Source organism: Coloeus monedula (assembly GCF_965178545.1).
Source record: "Coloeus monedula genome assembly, chromosome: 1".
Classification (NCBI taxonomy): domain Eukaryota; kingdom Metazoa; phylum Chordata; class Aves; order Passeriformes; family Corvidae; genus Coloeus; species Coloeus monedula.
The window spans coordinates 105982888-106003236 of NC_138781.1; the positions used below are offsets into that span (position 1 = coordinate 105982888).

Here is a 20349-nt window from a genome sequence, read left to right on the forward strand (position 1 = left end):
TGTACATTATGGATACAGAGCTATGATGTTGTTAGGAAACAACAATTCCTTTTTTATTGCATTCTTAAGTATCATGGAACAAGGGTTTTATTATAGGCACACATCTCAACTACTCCTCCTTTACTACAGTCCTAAAGCTCATTTACCTGAGATCTGCATCTGTAAAAATAAAGTTCCATTTTTTTAGCTGCATGTTACAAAAGACTAAATATCAGCCCCACAGATATGAAATTACAACTTAATGTTGAGACTAATTTGCTACAAGTAAAATACTCTATTTTATAAAAAAGATACTGCTGAAAGAGATACATATTAAAAAGGAAACACGGTTCTTAGAGGTTTAAAAATCTCCCTATGCCTTCCCACATGGTAATAAATTTATAAAAAATATTTGACACAGAAAATCTCCCCAGAAATCATCCTGCTGCAATCACATACCCTTCCAAGACACCCATCTTGCAAACGTTACACGGTTCAGGAGGGCAAGCTCGGTACAGTGAGTATTTAATTCTCGTCGTCCCGTTGGTAGTGAATAGTTTGTATTTCCTGAGCTATGAACATGGCCATCTCTCTCGTGCCCGCGGCAATCACTCGGCAGGACATAAGATCCAGAGGTCCCCCTGAGGACAAGAGGATTAACGAGAAGTGTCTTAAATATCAGCCATGCTGTAATTAGATAGGGTCAAAAACATTGAAACAACTTCATACGTAGCTCCTTTTGGGGTGGGAATAACAGCCGAATTGAACAATGCCTACGTGGAAATCTCCAGCAAAAAATTATTTTGTAAAATTCTAGGTACAGAGCCAAAGTACGCAAGAGGAGCAGTGAGTGCTTAGATTTGTTCAGTAGCCAACAATAAATGCAATATTCCCTCTTCTAGCAATGGAAGAAAAATTAGTTCATTCAACACACCCTTCTTAATCCACCAAATCTTTCCAGAGTATCCAGGTACCGGTCACCAGTAAACCATTACTCTGAGATGTGTACCATCTAAATTAATTAAGTAATAATCTGAAGACTGTGCTGCCCTTTACTCCTTCTGAGTAATTTCCACTCATATGTGTTCAAACTTGCATCCTCCTTTCCTGGGAGGATGTCTCTGTTGAAATCTAATTGGAACATCTGAGCATATCTGCCAATCTCCTGGGCTGGTTCCTTACTGTAAATACGAGGCTTTAAGGAAATTACTCAGAGTCATAGAAACTCAGAATTCTGAGTTTGACTCAGAACACCTTCGATGTGATGAAATCCTGTGCTGGAATTACATCAGTGTGTACAGAATAAACAGCCAGGGTCTAGTGGAGAGTACAGACCTTTCTACAGGATATTGCTAGAAATGAGCTAGAGACACAGGGGCAGGACTGGACTGAGGTGACACAGGTTGCCCTGAGGCAGCCACTCACTCAGTCCCCCAAAAGTCAATGGAAAAGGAAGGGCATTTTGCTCACCTGAAGTGTCTATCACAGTGCCACCAGCCTCTCTGATGATGACAGTGGCTGCTGCCAGGTCCCAGCAGTGCAACCCAAACTGGTAATAGGCGTCTGCAGCGCCGGACGCCAAGTGGCACAGGGCCAGCGTGGAGCTCCCAATGACACGGACCCTACACCCCACAGTAACACAAAGGAGAAAATGCTTTTGACTTCAACCTAGGTGTACAACACACTTGTTTCAGTCTTTTTTTTTTAATTACTTTTTTTAATGACTTTGTGGTCACAAATGTGAGACATGTACTGTAAAACATCTTACCCGTGTGCTTGGGCCTTGAGCAATCTCTCAATATTACCAAGGAACAATTTCAAAGTTGCAGGGTCACGTTTTGGACCAATTTCTGTTAAAATTAAGGCCTTCGAGATATCTGTAATGGTAGGGAGATGTTTCCATTAATTCAACAGCTTCCAGGTAGGTTCCATAAATTTGTTTTCAAATTAAACACTAATGGACTTTTCATTTTCATGTCCCTTTTTCTACCCCAAATATTTTCAAAGAATAAGTAACAACTTTGTATAAAAATTCAAGGAAGACTAGGTTTCTTCTACAAAATAGTCTGTTCTAAACACACTTTAAAAAAAAAAAAAGGAACAGGAGGATTAAAACCAAGAATGCATTCTTACATTCCTTTTCATACATAGTTTTATTTCATTGACCAGTCACCTTTTGGCAAATTCACTAATATTAGCAGTCAGCTAAAAATAATCCAGTAACCTAGTAAATGTTCATGATGCTAATCTGTTCACATTTGAAGACAGGATGGTTCTTGAATAGGGAATTTTAATGTAATTTGTTAACCAATTATAAACATTTGGGAACCCAGTAAGAGGAAAAAAAAGTTTCTCCCTAAATCACCAGTCACCTAGTAATAGCTCCTTCTGACATTTCAAAGACCGAAGACACCTTATGACTGAAAAAACCCTTTCTTATGACAAATTAAAGCAGTATCTTTATTCATAATAATCTGTGAATGTTCTATTTGTCTTGTGCTCAGCAAAGGCAATGCTGTCCTAGAACAGATGGAGATACCAGCCTTGTGTACAGTCAAAGGAGAGACTCACAGTGACTTGAAAGGTGTTGAAGCAGTCCTCACATGAGATCTGAATACTGCCAGGCTACAACAAGCGTGTGCCAATGTAGGTGGAGGTGGCTGATCAAATGCCAAGTGTCCCTGCTCCTGCTGTGCCAGCTGAACATGGAGGCATTAAAGGGAGGACAAAACTCAAAGGTTTAGCAGCTGATAATGCACTGACTGGGCTGCACCTCATGGCAGGTGCCACCCCCTACCCTGGGCTAAAAGCCAGGTATTCATTCAGGTAGGCAACCTCTACCTAGCTCTTACAGCTACCTGCATAAGCTGAAAGTTCTCAGCACAAGGAGCAAGGAGGTTTTCAAAGGCAAATTAGGCTGGAGTGAGACACCATTTAATTAAACAGCCTACCAAAGAATTTAGTATTGCAGATGAACCTTATGGATTCAAGTAACATGGTAAAATGGTTGGTGAGTAACAGGTACGTAATTAGATTAAAAGTTACAGAGTGTCACAAATATTATCTGTAGAACCATAGATTCAAGTGCTGCTTTTTAAATTACTGCATTAAAATAGAAAAAAACCAAACCAGGCATGCTGTAGGGTATTTGTTGTTTAGCCACTACTAAAAACTCTGGATGGGGAAAGCAATCTGCCTTAGATTATTTTGCATAACAGACCCAGTTTATAATCAGGGAACATTTAATGCTCATCTTATTGCTGAAATGCACCAAGCATTCACACCACACCAGTCATAGTTAGGTTGAGACTGAGGCAGTTATTCTTCTGAGTTATTAAATATATTTCTAATTGAGGATCTCCTCAATTTTCATCAAGGCTACAGCTAGAAATTGGATGAAGAGACTGAGGTAACTAAGAGGGAATTCTGCTTAGAAAAAGGAGCTGGCTGATCTCAAGACACTATGGGATTTCAGGAATTCAAGAAATGAGATAAAATTTACTGACTATTCCTCATTCTGATAGAGGCCAAAATAAAAACCAACCCAGGCTTGGTAGAAAAGATTTAACAGTGATATGGATAAATTTATGAAGAAAAGATCAATTCTGTCAACCACAGAAGATTAAAAAAAGAAAATACATTTACAGTATTAGCACATGTAAAGCCTGACATGAATCTAAGCATGAGAAGAAAGGATCACTTGGGACAACAGGGAAGATGGATCCTTCATTTAAGTGTATCATAACTGTGTGGACTCCCACACCAAACCTCTACAAAATTGGGTGTTGACAAAGAACAGTGTTTGCTTGGGCTGTGACTTCAGATGGTTAAATGTGAACAATGAATGTCTAAGTGTAGATCAACATCATACAACAATCCCATTTCCTGAAAACAAACGGCAGGAAGTGACATGACAGCTTAGATTTCAAACACATCATGGCCACTTCAGTTGCAGTGGCAGCTACAGGGAAACACAGTCTTGCTTCCAGGGTTGGTTTATTTCACTGAAGCCACAGCCTTTACAGAGCAACTGTGATTTAAAGCACTTAAAACATCAGTAGAAGTGAGATTAAAGCAGATCCAGCTTCACTGGTGAAAATTTCCCACCACCAAGTGATGTATCTCAAAACAAAGGAAAATTTCAAAGCATTTGGAAGGGCAGATCTACTTCCCTTGCTATGGTATAGACAACCACATAGACTGGATGTCCAGAGAAAGGAAGACAGAAGTGACATGTGCCAAAATTGTTCATTGTTTAACTGGAAACCAGACCTCTCTGACTGCAAAAGCAAGGGAGGCCATTTCAACAGTGGTTCATCCAGCCCAACTGGGAGCACCCCTTGCTCTTCCTAACAGTCTCTGCCAGTATGGGATTTTTTGGAATATGAGATATTTGAGCACTGAGAAAAATGTGATGTATAATCAATGATTAAAATCTTAGTCACTGACTTTACAATCCATCTCTCCAAATAGGTAGACCCCAGCTCACTATTAACTTAGCTGTATAGCCAAACTTTCCAAATTTCAGGGAGATTTTGATGCAGGGTCTTCTTGAGGCACTAAAGAAATCTGTATGTCAAGTTTCTTGAATTTACTGTGTTTTGAGCTCATTAAATCTCTCCTTGGGGTGAAATTTTTACTACCTCCTGTGTACAGTGGTGCACATTTTTGGCATATGTCTGCTTCCACCAACAACTGAGTGCTATGTTCTCCTCTGCATTTTAATTAACTAAAAGAAAACTTCTCTAAATAATACAAAATTATTGTTTTCTATAACCATTAGGTAAACAGACAGATCTATGACTTGGTTTACTGATAAAAGAATTCCAATAAAGCATTGACAAAGTGTTGCTGGCTACTTGTACATCGAAACATACCTCACACACCAGAGCAAGCTGTCAAAGAACTCCTAATGAAGCATGCATCCTTTAATTCACTGTTAGCACATATGCCTACAGACATCATACACTCTGTGACATACAAGTTCATTGGAAAATAAGTGAACAGCAGCCACCATAGTACTCTGAATTTGATTCACCATTCCCATTGCATCTTGCTTATAAAAAGTTATGGCAGTGCTCAGCTGGAATGAAACTGGTGAATCTACACATTCTTCCTTATTTTAAACAATGGTTGCGAAGCAAAATAATTTAGGATTATTTAAATAGTTCATAGTCAGATGTATATTTTAAAAGTAAAAGGAGGAAAGTTGTGGTTTTTCAGGAAAAAACAAACACGAAACAACAAAATTATCATGCAGGTGAAATACTTTCCATCAGGATAATGATGTTCATTATCCTAATGATGATTTGCAACAACTCTGAAACAAAATTAACATATTCCTTTTAGAGTTCTAACAAAATCTAGACCAACCTGTCTCTTTTGATACCTGAAGCCTTTTGTCATTACAAAATGCCCCTTGACCTCTTCTACCAGTGTATAATCGTTCTTCAGTGCAGTGGTAAATTACACCAAATTCAAGCTTTAAGATTTTGAAAAGGAAAGAAATGAATGCAACTCAAATTACTCATCATAAATATAAACAACTACTAATGGCAGAAAGATCAGCAATATTTTAATTGGTACACATAATAAAGATTATACTGATGCTAAAAAACTGGAATAATTTTACTATTACTGTGATATTGAGATATAGGTCACATAAAATTCAGGTAATAAAGAGAAGTTAATGCAATGTGTTCCTGATCCTCTAAATTCTGACTCCCAGTTGGTTTCTGTTCGCATTAGATTGGATTAAATACTGAGTTGATTTCAAATTCAGTTTAATGTTTTTACTGAAAATACGCAAGGCCTCTGAGGCAAGACTCTGAATGCTTTGCTTTCACTGGTGAGCAGTTACTCCTTGAAGCAGCCCCACTGACCTCAGCTGGACCCCAAAGATTTGTGACACCAGGATCAGTCAGGCATCCAAACTCAGCAGTCATGGCACACCCTTTATTAACAGTGGATGCTTTGGTAGGCACCTGAACTTTTGTGGTGCATTGAATTTGCCTGCTTTTTCAATCAAAGCAGTACACTCTAGTCACTTGCTCAAATCTTTCTCTGCAAAATCCTTTTGTGAGAATCTCTTGAAGTCACAGGACTCCAAGAGAAGGAGTTTGGACAAAAATACTCTCAATGAAAGCTTAAGAATGTGCAACAGTGGAATTTTTGTGGGAGATTCTGTTTACCAATGAAAAGAGGGTCAGAATTAGACCCTAAGTATTTAAAATTTCTATTATTTTAATAGGCTCCATCAAAAGATTTTAAAGCACTTTACAAACTTCAAGGGTCAGCTCTGAAAACCGGCCCTAGGTCAGTAATAGTAGCATTATTTAATTTAGGGGTACACAAAAATTAAGTGACTTGCCCGAGGTGTCAGAAGTTGGCCACAAGGTGAAGAAAACATCTCAGATATTCTAGGCTCCAAGTTTTTTCCTGCTGCACTTCGTGTTCATCAGAGACAATTCAAAGGGAATAGACTGTCCTGGCTCCCTATCCTGAAGTCCCATCTAAACCAAGGGGTTTTTTGAGGAACACACTATTAATAGACTCTTTCCGTAGAGGCACCTGCAGGAACTTCCTCAGTACTGTTCAAGGCTTATAATCAGGCCAGTTCCCCTGTGTGTACTTTGGTTCCTCTTCAGTTTACTCTTTTTTCTGCTTGTCCTATTTGCTTAACTGAGGGAGATGTAACATAATTCTTTACTTTTGTTTCAGCTTTGTTTAATTTACATAACCCAAAGTATGCAGCATCAAAATCATGATGGTGTTCTACAAAACATAAATAATAGAGAGAGCTGTCTGATAAAAAAATGTCATGTTCAAAAGGACCTTTGGTAATGAATAAATTTCAGAAAAGCATGGAAGTGTTTCTCTGCAATTTCCATGTTTGAAAAGTCTAACCAGAGAAGTATACAACATTATTCTTTTTAAATCAGTAAGAGGTACTAGCACATCTGAAAACTTGATTGTTACTGCACAGACTTCTTGCTAGCTTTGCTTAAAGCTGTACATGTATTTAAGATTGTGGAATTAGGCTGAAAGAGGCACATTCATTGGAAATTTGAGTAACTAGTTATTCTGTAGATATATATGAAACTGTAAACCAGCAACATCTGGAGAAAAGGCACTAGCACGAATGAGCATAGCTAGGAAACTCAAAATGGCACATTGGAAGGCTAGGTACCTCCCCACCCTCACCATAATCAAGCCCTTACGTGGTAAATATAACTATTTTACTATGTTAAGGAAAACACCAATGCAGATTAAATGAACTATGCCCATAATTTTGCACTCCTCAGAAAATCAGTTCTACATTGACTCACAGCAGGGGTTAGCTTTCACAGATACTGCTAGCAGGAAAGAAGCAGTAATAATAATACAGGAACACTGGGATGTATGTTTAAATTTTGAAGAGGCAGCGCTAAATTGAACTTACTATGGTTTGTCTAACTAAACCTTGCTCACACCAGTACTCCCTTTTTCTCCAAATAAATCCCATAAAACTTATAATAATTCATAGAATTCTCTTTTAATTGCCAGTTTCCATAAGTAAGTTTTGCAGGACTATGATTTTAGATGAGTAGAATATGATCAGATGCATTTAAAAAGCAGGGGAAAACCTGAGTAGTGACTGATTTTTTTAAAAAAATCATTTCATTTAAAGTTCCCACATGGTTTTGAGACTTCTAGCCAACTCTCAGGCGCCCATCTTAAAGAACATACTTCATACCTCTTTGTTAACAGCAAATCCAATGCTCACTGCCACTGTTGGAAATCTGTGAAAAATAAGAAATGAAGTAGTACTGCTGAAAAATCTCTCAACTTACTTCTTATGCATCCCCCTCAGGCAACAAAACCCCACATGGAGCACTGTGAGTTTACTTGTCAAAATGCACTTGACATTATACTATCTCTCCTTTGTCAACCTCTTTAACTTTGTCAGTTCCTTTAAAAATTTAACTTAGTATTGGAGAAGGCAAGAAATGAACACATGAAGGCATTGCAACTTTTACACTGAACACGTAGTGTACTTCAGGGATGTTTTTGATTTAGTGTAGCTGAATTATCCAGTATAAAATCACTAATGTTATAACAAGTCATTGCTTTCAAGAGCACATTTTGTTCAAGCTATGCACCTGAGATAGCAATTAAGTAGCATGGAGATACCTTGCTGCTGACACCAATATAAAAAGAAACCAGTTCCTCTATGCTCTCCTTTTTCAAGTGATGATCACATATTTAATTTGGTCCTTTTGACTACAGCATAATTATTGCAGTTTAAACAATGAAATAAATTAATTTCTTAAGAACATATATTAAAAGGGACTTCGAAAGTCCAGAAAATATTGCTAGAAAGAGGAAATTTTACCTAATAGCATGAAACATCATCACATGATACACCCCACCTCCCCTGGAATTCTGTGTAATTGCACCAAAAGTCAAGGAAATGCCTTTTTTGTTGTTGTTGTTTTTATGAGAGTTGCAGTTATTTTAAGCCTCTAACTATAAGACAGAACCTATAGAGGGTTTTTAAGTAGAAATATTATGAATAGTCATTAGTTTACAACTCTAGCATTTGAACGGTGAGTTAAAAGTCATAATTTTTGCAGCAACAACCCCCAGATTTAATTTTGTGGAGGTACTTATGAAATTTAAAACCAGTATCTGTGTACAACTCCTTTCTCGGGGCTGCTCCACGCACACGCAGCGGCGGCACCTCCCAGGAAGAACGAAGCGCGTGCGTCTGAATGGGAGCAAAGAGCCCTCGCTCCCAGAGGGAATGTGCAGAACGCAGCCAGGCGCTGGGCCAGGTGTCCTCCCAGCGCAGCCTTGCTCCTCCACGCCGCCCAAGCCTCTGCTCGTTAGCCAGCGCTGGGCTGGGAGCGAGCCAAGAGCCGCGGGGCAGCCGGCAGAAACTCCAGCTGGCCCTGGGCTAGCAGCACAACCCCAGCCTCCCTCACGCACCACGCCGGCTACCGGGGGTAAAGGAATCACCCCTACGTGCGAGTCGAAGGAACCAACCTACCGGGGAAAAGCACCTTTAAGAGGAAGGGAGGAGCTGTGGGAAGCTGCATTTTGGGTTCAGATGCGTTTCCCAGGCCGCTGTCCATTTACCTGTGCACAAAGTTGCATGTTCCATCAACAGGGTCAATAATCCAGGTCGGGCTGTCGGTGAGGACACATTTTGAACCTGCAGCAGTGGATTCTTCTGCAATAAACCTGCATTTGGTGCAAGGGTGAAACAAGTATCCCAGATCAGCAGCTTAGATATGTGACTTGGAAAGTCAACCCCATCATTCTGGTTTTTAAGAGATAACTTCTCTCTCTCTACATAAAACAATTTTGTATAAATGTTAACACGCATACTGCTTTTCAAATTTAGGAATTGGTGACTTTCATTGAGGGAGAGTTCTCGAATCTACAGCATACTATTTTACATGCAAATGAAGAACTCTATATCCACTTCTCCAATATGCCATTAAGGAAGTCATGAAAATGAATGCAGAAATGGATCTGAACTGGCATCCCTGGAACTCAAGAAGATTGTTTTATGCAGACTATAATTTTATGGGTTAGGCCTGTCTCTTGCAGTAAGTAATATAAACTGCAAACTGTACCTGCTTCTCTTCTGCAGTCAAATCCAGTCAGCAGGAAATAATACACTCTTAGAAAATCCACAATTTTGCTCCTACTTGTATTTTCTCACAGTAGTCTGACTCAGGAAATTAAAAGGTTTACAAAGGTGGACTTTCTTTTTCCCATGACACAGAAAAAAATCAACAAATTATTTTTTGTTTGTTTGTTGTTTGGATGCACAAGGCACAAAATGAAATCTGAGGTCATCTTCTCTTCTGTTGTTCTGTCCCAGTTTCTTTTAGCATTTTTTTTTTCTCCTTTTTCCCTGGGAAACGAACATCCAGTTCTGGCACATTTCCTGTTGACCTTAATTATCCCTGCTCTCCCATAAACTGCTCAAGTCTCTTGCTGTAAGAGATGTGCAGGTGCTAGTCTCACAGATTTTCATAAAGTCCTATATGCACAGAAGGAATAGAATCTAGCTGCTAGTAGTGAATGTTGCTGGTGGTTTCACAGTTGAACAGCCAGTAGTGGTATTCAGAGTTCCTGCAAATGCTTGAAGGCAAAAAAAGCTTCTCTCAAAGACACAAAGAGAAAAAAAAAGGATACAATAAAGAGACAATGTCTTTTGCAAAAGAGTCCTTCCCTAGGACTAGAGTAGCAGCTATTTTTATTTTGTGTCTTCAACATGTACAGAACAATTCCAGATAACACTTGAAGCCATGAGCTTAAAATATTCTGCAGATAGCACAGGAGGAGTCTTCTTGAATTTTCCAAAAGCTACTCTGCCTGGACTTAAGTAGAAACAGACTATTTTGATGGCATTATAGACCCCCAGCTGGTACAGAGAGGGAATCAGGAAGTGTTTGTTACTATTTTCATCTCCGTTAAAGGAAACAGCTGAAGGACAAAGTGCTAGTGCACAACTGAGAAACAAGAAAGACTTGACCAAGTGTTTTAAACTCTCAGTTTAACACAACACTTTGCAGGCTCCTTGCTCTAAATATTCCACCACTTTGTCTTGTTGGTGCTGTATCACTTAACTTTTGCTTTTACAAATCCTGTAATTAGAATCCAAACCCAACCATGCTTTGTGCTGCTGGATGAAGAAGATGCATAGGTGGAGCATCTCACATCACACCTCAGATTATCCTTATTCCACATAAATTGTACCTCTGCTTCAACCCTCTGCCAGCTTCCCCAGCTGGAGCTTGAACTATAGCTGCTGTCTTGCTTTGCTGTCTTTCACCAAAGAAAGGTGAAATAAGACCCTCCTTAGAGACAGGAGTACTTCTGTGTAAGATGATTTGCCCTCAAGTTTTGTGAGCCAGTTCCTCGCCTTTCCCTCGCAGCGGGGGTGTGACACTGCAGTCCCTGAGCTCAGAACTGCTGACCTGGAGCTGGGGCACAGCCGTGCCGCAGATAAAGTCTTCACACTCAAGAACAATTTTTCCAAAATGGATGTAGGACAAATTAGGTGCACATTTTATGAAATCTGGGCTAAAGGGTAACAACCCCCCCCACCTTGCTGCTATACAATACTGGGAAATGTGAGTCCCACAAGGTCAGCTTCAGATGTCTTGCTCTGTGTCCTGTAAAAACCTGCAAACTAAGCAAAACACTCAGTGTGAAGTACTGGAATAAATTCTAGGAACAGCTTGAGAAGTGGGAGGGGTAACCACCTTATTAAAATAGTTAATTTAATATGCCAGCCTGCCAGCTCTGCTGACCTCTCTTCAAATCTGGATTACAGTTTACTCCCACTGAAAATGAGTCTAGTAATTTTAGCCAAGCCTTCGACTACATCTGTTCATGCCCTGGTGCCTCTCTGAAATTCATTGCAGAAACAGCAGGGAAGCTGTAACATACCATAATCTGCAGCAGAAATGATATCCAGTCAAATGCAGGAGACTCAAACTGGGGCTGTCCCTCACCTATCCTCTTATAGGGGTCTGAGCACAGAAAGCTGGGAAGCTAGAGTTGGATGTCACCGTCTTAAACTGCTGTGTCCTGATTTTAATGTCTACAGAATTAAGGCCACAAGTAACACAAAAGATGCCAGCTTGTGTAATAATAGCAGGGGTAAATGTTGGGATAGCCCTTTGCAACCAGTAGCTCCTGGTAGTCTGGCCGTGCCTACCCACAGCTCATGGATCTATCAAAAAAAATATCCTTTTGAAAAGACTCACTGGGGGCACATCAGAGTACTAAGAAGTGAGCACAGATTAAAACTTGAGTGAAGTGTGAATGAAGATGATACACACCACTTAGCCAAGAAGAGAGAAGAAAAAAGAAACATGGGTCAGAATTACATTTTGAACAGATTTTCCTAATATTTCTCTTTACTTCTGAGTACATTTCCAGTATCTCAAGACTCATAAGTGCCTTAGTGCAAATGGCAGATTCTAATGAGATCCCTTTTAATTTTCCTAACTCTTCAAGTCCATTTTTGATTCAGAGGATGTAAGAATCAAGATAATTTAGAAGAAAAAGAAATAACAGAAATCTTCAGTGCTGCTTGCAACAGCCAGGTCAAGGGAAAGACTGAATACAATTTAAATTATCTTTTAATATTTGCATTGTACTTTAATTTAACCCTTGATTGCTATTGTAAATTCTCCATTGCAAGTGTTTTAATCAAGTCTAGTTAAATTTAGTTTTAATCTATTGTTTCATCTAAATGCATTAATTATCTGAACAAATTCTAACCAAACCCAGCAACCACCAGCAACAAAATAAAATGTCTTGAAGAAATGGCAGTTCCTTCATTTACTTATAAAGTCAGAAGTTAACTGTACAGGGTTGATAAAATCTGGGATTTTCCAGTTCCTAGGTCTACATTGACCTTACAATTTTTCTTCCCATTCTGAGTAACTTGAGTGTGTCTGGTGATTCGCATTTTATGTGAAATGTATATGTTTTACATTCTCTGCCAGACTGCTCAAGGAAAAAACTAACATAAGAGTGGAGATGAGAGAAGAGCACAGCCAACAATAGTAGAAGGAATATTACACAAATAATAGGCCTGTAAAGCCTGGCACTCTCTTGAGAACTGCAGCCAAGAACCACACATCATGCTGTACAGTACTGCTTCAATATGCCATCACACACAGCACGTATTTAGAAAGCCATATTTAGTATAAAATATGCTTTCTGCTCCTTCTTATGGTGGGTTTTTTTGCCCAGCAGCATCACTGACAATCAGATTAGTAGCTGAACCCTCCCAATTTTCCTCTTTGTTGCTTTCTGCACAGTGCTGGAATGCAAGGCTCATCCCCATCAGAGATGCCCACAGTTAGAAGGGAGTTGGACACTATTTAAGGGATACACAAGCTTTGCACTGACTCTGCAGGAAACTGAATTTTATCCATTGAAGTGTAAAGGAGAAATCAATTGCAGTCTTTGCATCAAACCAAACCTGGCAACTAATACAAACCTTCTCTCTAATCTGTGCATGAGCTGGGTTGTTATTTTCAAGTTGACCACAATAATTCAAGAGGAATGGACAACCTGATCTACTTTTGAAACCTTGAGTTTGCAGCCCATGTAGTAATTTATAGCCTGTTTATGAAGAGGCATCAAATAATGATGATGATGACAAACAGCCCTGCTTCTCACTGATCTTCTCACTATAGAAGATGAGGTAAATGTGATTAAATACACTTTTACTTGTCCTGATCTGGCCAATGCGTATGTGTGATGGCAACAGAAAAGGTCTGCAGGGTGGGACCTTTGCTAGCATATATTTCTGCTATATTTTTATAGATAGCCTTAGCATAATTCTTATACAATAGGCAACAGACCAGTATTCTGAACATCATGGAGATCCACATGAAACCTTCATCCATGATGTCCCTACAGGGGAAACATTGCTATTAAATACATATATCAAGAAACATAGAAAACATAAAGTACTACGTATAAGGAAACGGTACTTCTTAAAAAATAGGAGTCCTATGAAAATGTCCAACAGCAATAGGTTAATATATAACAAAGATACACACACATAACAAAGATAAACAGACTTTTAAGGTTGCCTTTAAATACCAGTCAGATATGCAGCATGTAAAGGACAAAAAAAGGTTGTTTATAGTTTCTATAGGCGCTCACCTGTGGGAGGGAAACTTCTCTTTCAGAACAGAAATAATTAAATTTTCCACAAAATGGTCAGTTTCTGTCACAAGATCTGCTGCAGATGTCTTCGTGGACACTTGTTTTTCCTCTGTTAGAGCTTTCCTAATAATCTGAAACGGAAGTTCATAAATCAGATTTGTTGGGCATTCAGCCTGTGCATACTAAAATAATATCTTCACTGAAAAAAATATAGCTAATCCTGAAAAACAGCTGTAGGCCTAATTCTACCAGAGGCTGTTCTAATTTTTTGACAAAAAAATCCTTCTGAGCTAGTGAGTATTCATTGGGAATACAGCATTTTGAATCACTCTGCAAAAACCTCTCTTTACAGTTCAGAAAAGGACTGATTAAGGGATGCAACTAATGGAATAAAAGGATGATGGCAGTCATCATGATTTAGAAAATTACCAAAAGTACACACAAGGTAAGAAAAAGCCTCAAGGCTCAGGCATTTTTCAAGGAAACCCATTTATTTTTTTGTAATTTATAGGGCTACTACCCCACTGTTCTCTTACTTTAAAAGATAAACAATAAGGCAAATTTAATTGGTTTCCACTTTGCCAACAAAGATACATAGTTGGTTTTTTTTGTTTCTTTCGTGGGTTTTTGGAACTTCAGATGTGGACCACCCTCTGGTTCCCAAAGAATTGCCATATATTTAACAAAAACAAAAATTGAAGCTTTCTCTAGATATGAAACCAATGATTTAAACCTGGACTCTCTTCTGGAAATGTCTTTATCTGATTCTCCAAGGTTTTACTGTTACAAACTCAAGTACAAATGCACATATGGGAAAACAGTTAATGAATGCTTTTCCCAATTTTTCCCATTTCCTTTCTGTTTTGTTTTTCTTTCCACCTCTTCATTAAAAATAAAAATAAAGGGGAAAAAGGAGATGCCTTATTTTTTAACCAGTGAAAATGGTAAATTATTTGAAATTAAGAAAACCAAAACAAAGCAAAAATTAAGCACCAGTTAATTTGTTTAGAATTATATCATCAAAACTCAGCAGCAATAAGATCAATATTCCAAGTCCCTTCTAAAATTTATATATTTCAATTGCTTAACTAAGTTTCCATTGATCAAAGAAAGTATTTTAAAACCATTGAGAAATATTTGATGACTAAAGAAAACAGTTCCACTGTATTAAGGCATGGGAGAGGGAAGCAGAAATTCCCAAATGTCATCTCAGCTCTTGGTTTTCACAGTATAAAATATTATATTTGAAGGGTGTGCTAATTGTTCCAACAAATAATGGATATTGAGGACTATTTCCTTAGTATAGAAGGTATCTGGACTAATGTTTCTGCTTTGTGAGCAGTAAAACATCAGCTGTGCCTATTTAGTAGCTTGTGAGGGCAGGTAGTACTTTTCAGTTTGAGGTCTTGCTAAAGTTCATTACTGTATATCAAAATATTAACCACACTTAATCTCTTTACTCCTCTCAATGCCCTGTGTGGTTGTGTTGAAGGATTTACCGTAGAAGCATAAAAGTTTAACTCCAGCAAGGCCCTTGGGCTCCTCTTCAGCCCAAAGCAAAATCCAAAACACTCCAACCACCCCCAGTTGTGTATTCTAAAAAAACTGCTATGTTGATAGCTTTTATTTTATTTGCTCTTCTTTACTTTCTGCTTGGGACTTCACATAGTGAAATAGATGAGGAATGTCCTCCTTTTGACAGAGATTTTAATTTCTTCTTAGCAATGCCATGTTCTTGACTTCTATTCAGTTTTAATGCATAGTAGATTGAGATTTTTGCAGCCATTTAAATCAGTGCCACTGCTCAGCAGGGCAGTGAGATCATACCTGAGCCTTGCTGGAAAAGGAAAAGTAGAGATGGAACCTCTCTTCTACGGATGTCTCTGCAGTCAGCTGATTTCATTGCATGCTCTGGCACTTGATCTCTCCCATTTGAGTACAATCCTTTACACAACCCAGCTTCAAATTTAGTATTTTTCATTTCTGAGCCTTTACCCAGTTGCTCACGACCATTTTTAACTTTAACCCCCGTCTGTTTCTCTGGTGGCCAGCATGAGGCTCCAGCCACTTTGGAGGTGGCAGTAGCCAGGGGTGTGCCTGCACTGTGACGTGGTGGCTGATGGCCCTCTCACCCGTCTCCCACGCCAAAGAGCCACGACACATTTAGCATTTACCAGCCCTACCATGAGCTGCTTCTCTCCACTTCTTGTGCAAGCAATATGTCAAGAGGCGAGGAGGAGAGAAGTCATGGTGCTGGGCTGAGGTCACCAGCCACAAATGGGCACCACATCTGTGGAGGCTCACCCACAGCACGCAGGATGGACAGGTCTGATTCTGCCAATTCTCTGCCTCTTACAAAGGGCTTGACAAAGGGACCCCCATGCATTTGCTCCAACTTGTACAGGTATGCAATCCAAGCCAGAGTAGTCCTATACAAGGATCACATTTCCTGCATAATTGATGAAAAAGATTTTATTCTTTGGAAAATGATCAAACATCTCAGAGCAGTGCAGAATTCAATTTATGTTGAATAATCCCTAAAAGTCACCTGCCTACAGAGGAGTGTTAGAGCCTGGTGCCTCAGAGTACTTCGAGAGCATCACTCAACTCCTCTCCTTGCAGAAGCCTTCCAATATGGTTTGTGAATACCTACTGCAATTGCCTGGTCTTTCCAGGACATGGGGCTCCATAAAAGTCTCACTCTAGGTTACAGGCAGCAGGCAAGCAGAAACCAAAGGAACTACAGGATGATGAAATGGAAACAGCTGATTGCACCTTATCCCTATTGTACAACGAAACTGGCAACCAAGATGCTGTAATTTGGCTGTAAATGTATTTTACTAGACTTTACTCCTCTACTAGCACTTGTCCCTAGATTACAGAGATTTTTCAGCAACTTCTAAGCAACTGATTTTTGGGAGCATGTTTATTTAGAGCAGAGCCTTTTAACACTCTTAGCCCATGCTGCCCCTCCTCTAATGCAGATTTTATCCTAATACCCTGCTTGGGAGCATTTGGGGGGTTATGCAAAGTGAGGGACACTTACACCATTACATGAAGAGCACATCACAGAGCAAGACCCAGGCTGTCCCAGCTCCCTCCTTCATTTCCCACGGAGCGGGAGAAATGGAGCCACTGGGGCTCAGTGCAGTCTGTCCTGGACTCTTCCTTTTATAATGCCTTTGTGAAATTTATTCCAACAAAGCAGAATGACAAGAAGACAGAGGGCCAAGATGACTTTTCCTCCAATACCTCCCAGGAGAGCCACCTATGGTAGTGTGCTAATGTCAGATATTTCATTTCACCATACTGCTTGCACTCACCACACACTTCTGGGAGTTCCAAGATGGATTTTCTTGCTTGCAATACTGTCCTGAAATATTTGCTCACTGATAAAATCAAACATCTAGATAAAAAGCATGAGTATCTGCAAATAATTCAGGAAATTCCAATCTAGCTTGCCAAAACATCTGTCCATGTTCCATAGAAAATAGCCTAACAATTTCCCCTGGGAGCAAACATTAGGGGAAAAAAGTCTTGAATTTTTAGAATACCAGTGGAAATTTTTTAAAAATTAAAAAAAAAATTTTTTTTTTTAGTGGCATTCTGCTAGGTCTCTTATGCCTCATAAAATTATTTTCCGGGGGGAAAAAAGAGAGAAAAAAAAAAAGGAAAAAAAAGGAAAAAAAAAAGTTTGTACTTCAAAATACTATCTTCTAGTGTCAGTTTCTTACTCTTGTTTTTACCTGGATGCATGTTTACTCATTTTGGTGAAGCTTTTCCAATTCTGCAATTGGAGAGAACTGTGCAGATATTACTCAGTGCTCTTAACAGCATCAAAAATGCACAGACTGGTCATGCCTGCTTTTCTTGAGCAAAAAGTCATATCAAACCCATGGGTGTACTCTCATGAACAGAGCAAGCAGAGTTTACTCACAGAAAAAAACAGAAGAGAAGTTTGAAAAAGCACAGTTATTTGTGGCCTTATAGAGTGAATTTTAAAGCAGGTCAATTACAGAGATTACAAAACCATGACCATTCTCATTATGAAACAGCCATATATATATTAAATGACAGCTTGTGATATTTCATAAAAGTAATAAGAACTAAACAACAGGATGGGCAAGAGAAGCAATGATTTGAACCCAGTAACAGAAGTTACTCCAGCAACAGCACTTTTGACACATATTCAAGCATCACTTCTTTATTGGCCTTTTAAGTTTACATGAAACTATTCCAGAGTATAGATGCCTATCTGTCGGAAAGAAGATATATTTTACCTATAGTCATGAAACACAATGCAATACAAACCAAAGAGTTGTACAAGCCAAAAGGGGAGATCAGAAAACTGTATTACTGGTTAACTTTGCCTAGAAATCCAAAATCTGGAAGTGCACGTCTTTCTTCAGGTTGGTCTCTGTGCCAAGCCTCTTGCAGATGCTTTCTAATGATTCCAACCCTTCCTAACCTGCCACAGTCCTGAGAAATGGAGCACCTGAAAAGAAAGGCTGAAGCAGCAAAGTTTCACGCAGGGATGGAGGCAGGAGTTGGACCTTGGGAGACAGATTTCTGGAGATGGAGGTGAAGGCAGAAAGGTCTGAGGGATGGGGAGAGAAGCAGAAGAAAAAGATGACCTTGACTAGTGGAATTGACTGCTTTTGGTGATCAAAATAACCCCCATTTTTATCAGTCAATTTTCAGCAAAAGTTCAGTCCTACCAAACCCATGTTACACTGCATTTTGTGTTCTTAGCTCTAGTTTCTTTTAGCAATAGTTGAAAGCAGATTGACACTTACATAAAAAATGGAGCCTTACCTGCACCTTTTCTTCAAGAAGGATCCCCAATGCCTTTTGTAACAAAAAAGATTCCTTATCATGACAAAATTGGAAAAATTAAAAAAAACCCACACAAACCAGTTTCCAAAGTCCTACTTAAACAACATCCTTGGCTGGTTTAAATTTGGCCTGCCAAAGAAGCAGCTATTTCCTGCATGTTGCAAGGTAGCAATGGCAGCCTGTGATTTAGGATTCAAGGATTAGTCTTATGGAATGTTTACTTCTTCCAGGAAAAGGTGCTCAGCTGTGATTTTCTGAGCAAGTGAAATGACTGGAGAAGGCTAAAGCTGTCTTCACAAATTGATATTTTGAGAAATAAGGTGTGGAGGCTCGAGCAAGTCATGAGCCTCTCTTGTGAAATGGCTGGTAGAATGACTATGCTGGAGAAACTCCTGTTTTGAGAATCTGTGAGAGCATGACCTGTCATCCTGATTTGGATTATCCATTTAGTCCCTGTATTATTAAAACAAGTCTCCTCTCCTCTGGGATTCCGTTCATCTTTGTGGGTGTATTCTACTAAGGAGAAAACATGTTTAATAACACACACTGAGGAAAAGTTATGGGTCTTGGACTCAAGACAGAAAAGGGGGCTTCTTAAATCACAGTGTATAGGTACAAAGCATGTTTCAAAATAGAACAGAATGGAAGCAAAAGAGAAAGACATTGCTGAGGTTTGTGCTTTACCCTGTTTCTCAAACAATCTGCTGATCCCACTTCTTGGCTCTGTTAGAGCTGGTGAAAATTTTGCTGCTACATATAGTAATATATGGGGTTGGGATGTCTCCTGAGATGACTAATCCGCTGTGTCAAAACACGGATTGGAAATAAGCTACTACAGACCTTCACCACACAGCTATTTGTCCCTAGCAAGGGAATTTCAGCCACTCTGAAGACTGCCATATCTAACAAGACAAAACCTCCCCGACACAGTTGTTTTTCTCTGCACAAGCTGCTCGAAAACAAATGCTGGCCCCGAAGGATGCAGCCCTCAAGGGATGGGGCTGAGGGATGGGGCCTCCCAGGGAAGGGGCTCCCCCGAGGGATGCAGCCCCCGAGGGAAGTACCCCCAAGGGCTGGGGGCCCACCGCCCCGGGCTGCGGCCCCGAGGGAAGTGGCCCCGCGGGATGGGGCCCCCCGAAGGATGGGGCCCCGAGGGATGGGTCCCCCCCCAAGGTATGGGGCCCCCCGGGATAAGGCCCCTGCTGCCGCCATCCCTCCCGCGGCCGAGGGCTCCGGCGGCGGCCCGGCTGAGCGGGTGCTGAGCCCCGCCGCCCTCCTCCCCCTCCCCAGCTCTGCGCACCAGCCCAGCGCCCGCACGGCCCTTCCTCAACCCGCGCCGGGAGAAGGCTCCTCCGGCCGCGGAGCAGCCCAGCCCAGCCCGGCTCGGCCCGGCCCGGCCCCGGCCGGGGGCGCAGCGGGCGGCGCGGCTCTCACCTGCCCGGCGCGGCGCGCCAGCTGCACCGCCACCTCCGCGCACTCCTTCCAGGGGTCCCCGCCGCCGCCACCCGCCGTCGCCCGCCCTTCCTCCTCCTCCTCCTCGCACGGCTTCATCGCGGCGGCCGCGCTGCCCGGAGCGGGGCCGCGGGGCGCGGGGGGCCCGGCTCCCCGCCCAGGAGCGCCCGCCGAGGAGGATGCCCTGGGCGCACACACCGCCCGGCGCTGTCACTGCGCGCCCCGGCAGCGCCCCGCCCAGCGCAGCGGGGCGGAGAGAGGCGGCCGCCGCGGTCAATGGGGAAGGCGGGCTGGCTGCTGGGCGCTGACTTTAGGTGAGCCCCGGGGGCGGAGGAGGACCGGGAGAGGCGGGGGTACCGCGGAGAGCAGCGCCGGGGCCGCGCCGAG

The 20349-nt window shown here is 41.0% G+C and overlaps 1 protein-coding gene across 1 annotated transcript; it reads right to left on the bottom strand.

The window, feature by feature from the left end:
* Window positions 1-362: 362 nt before the first annotated feature.
* IMPA2 (inositol monophosphatase 2) lies at window positions 363-20061 on the bottom strand (the record flags this gene model as incomplete). Its single annotated transcript, XM_082278696.1, has 8 exons — window positions 363-620; window positions 1450-1601; window positions 1748-1856; window positions 5353-5461; window positions 7715-7760; window positions 9100-9204; window positions 13672-13805; window positions 19945-20061. 8 exons carry the CDS (start codon window positions 20059-20061, stop codon window positions 505-507), a joined length of 888 nt encoding a protein of 295 aa, XP_082134822.1. The 3' UTR covers window positions 363-504.
* Between the last annotated feature and the right edge of the window lie 288 nt (window positions 20062-20349).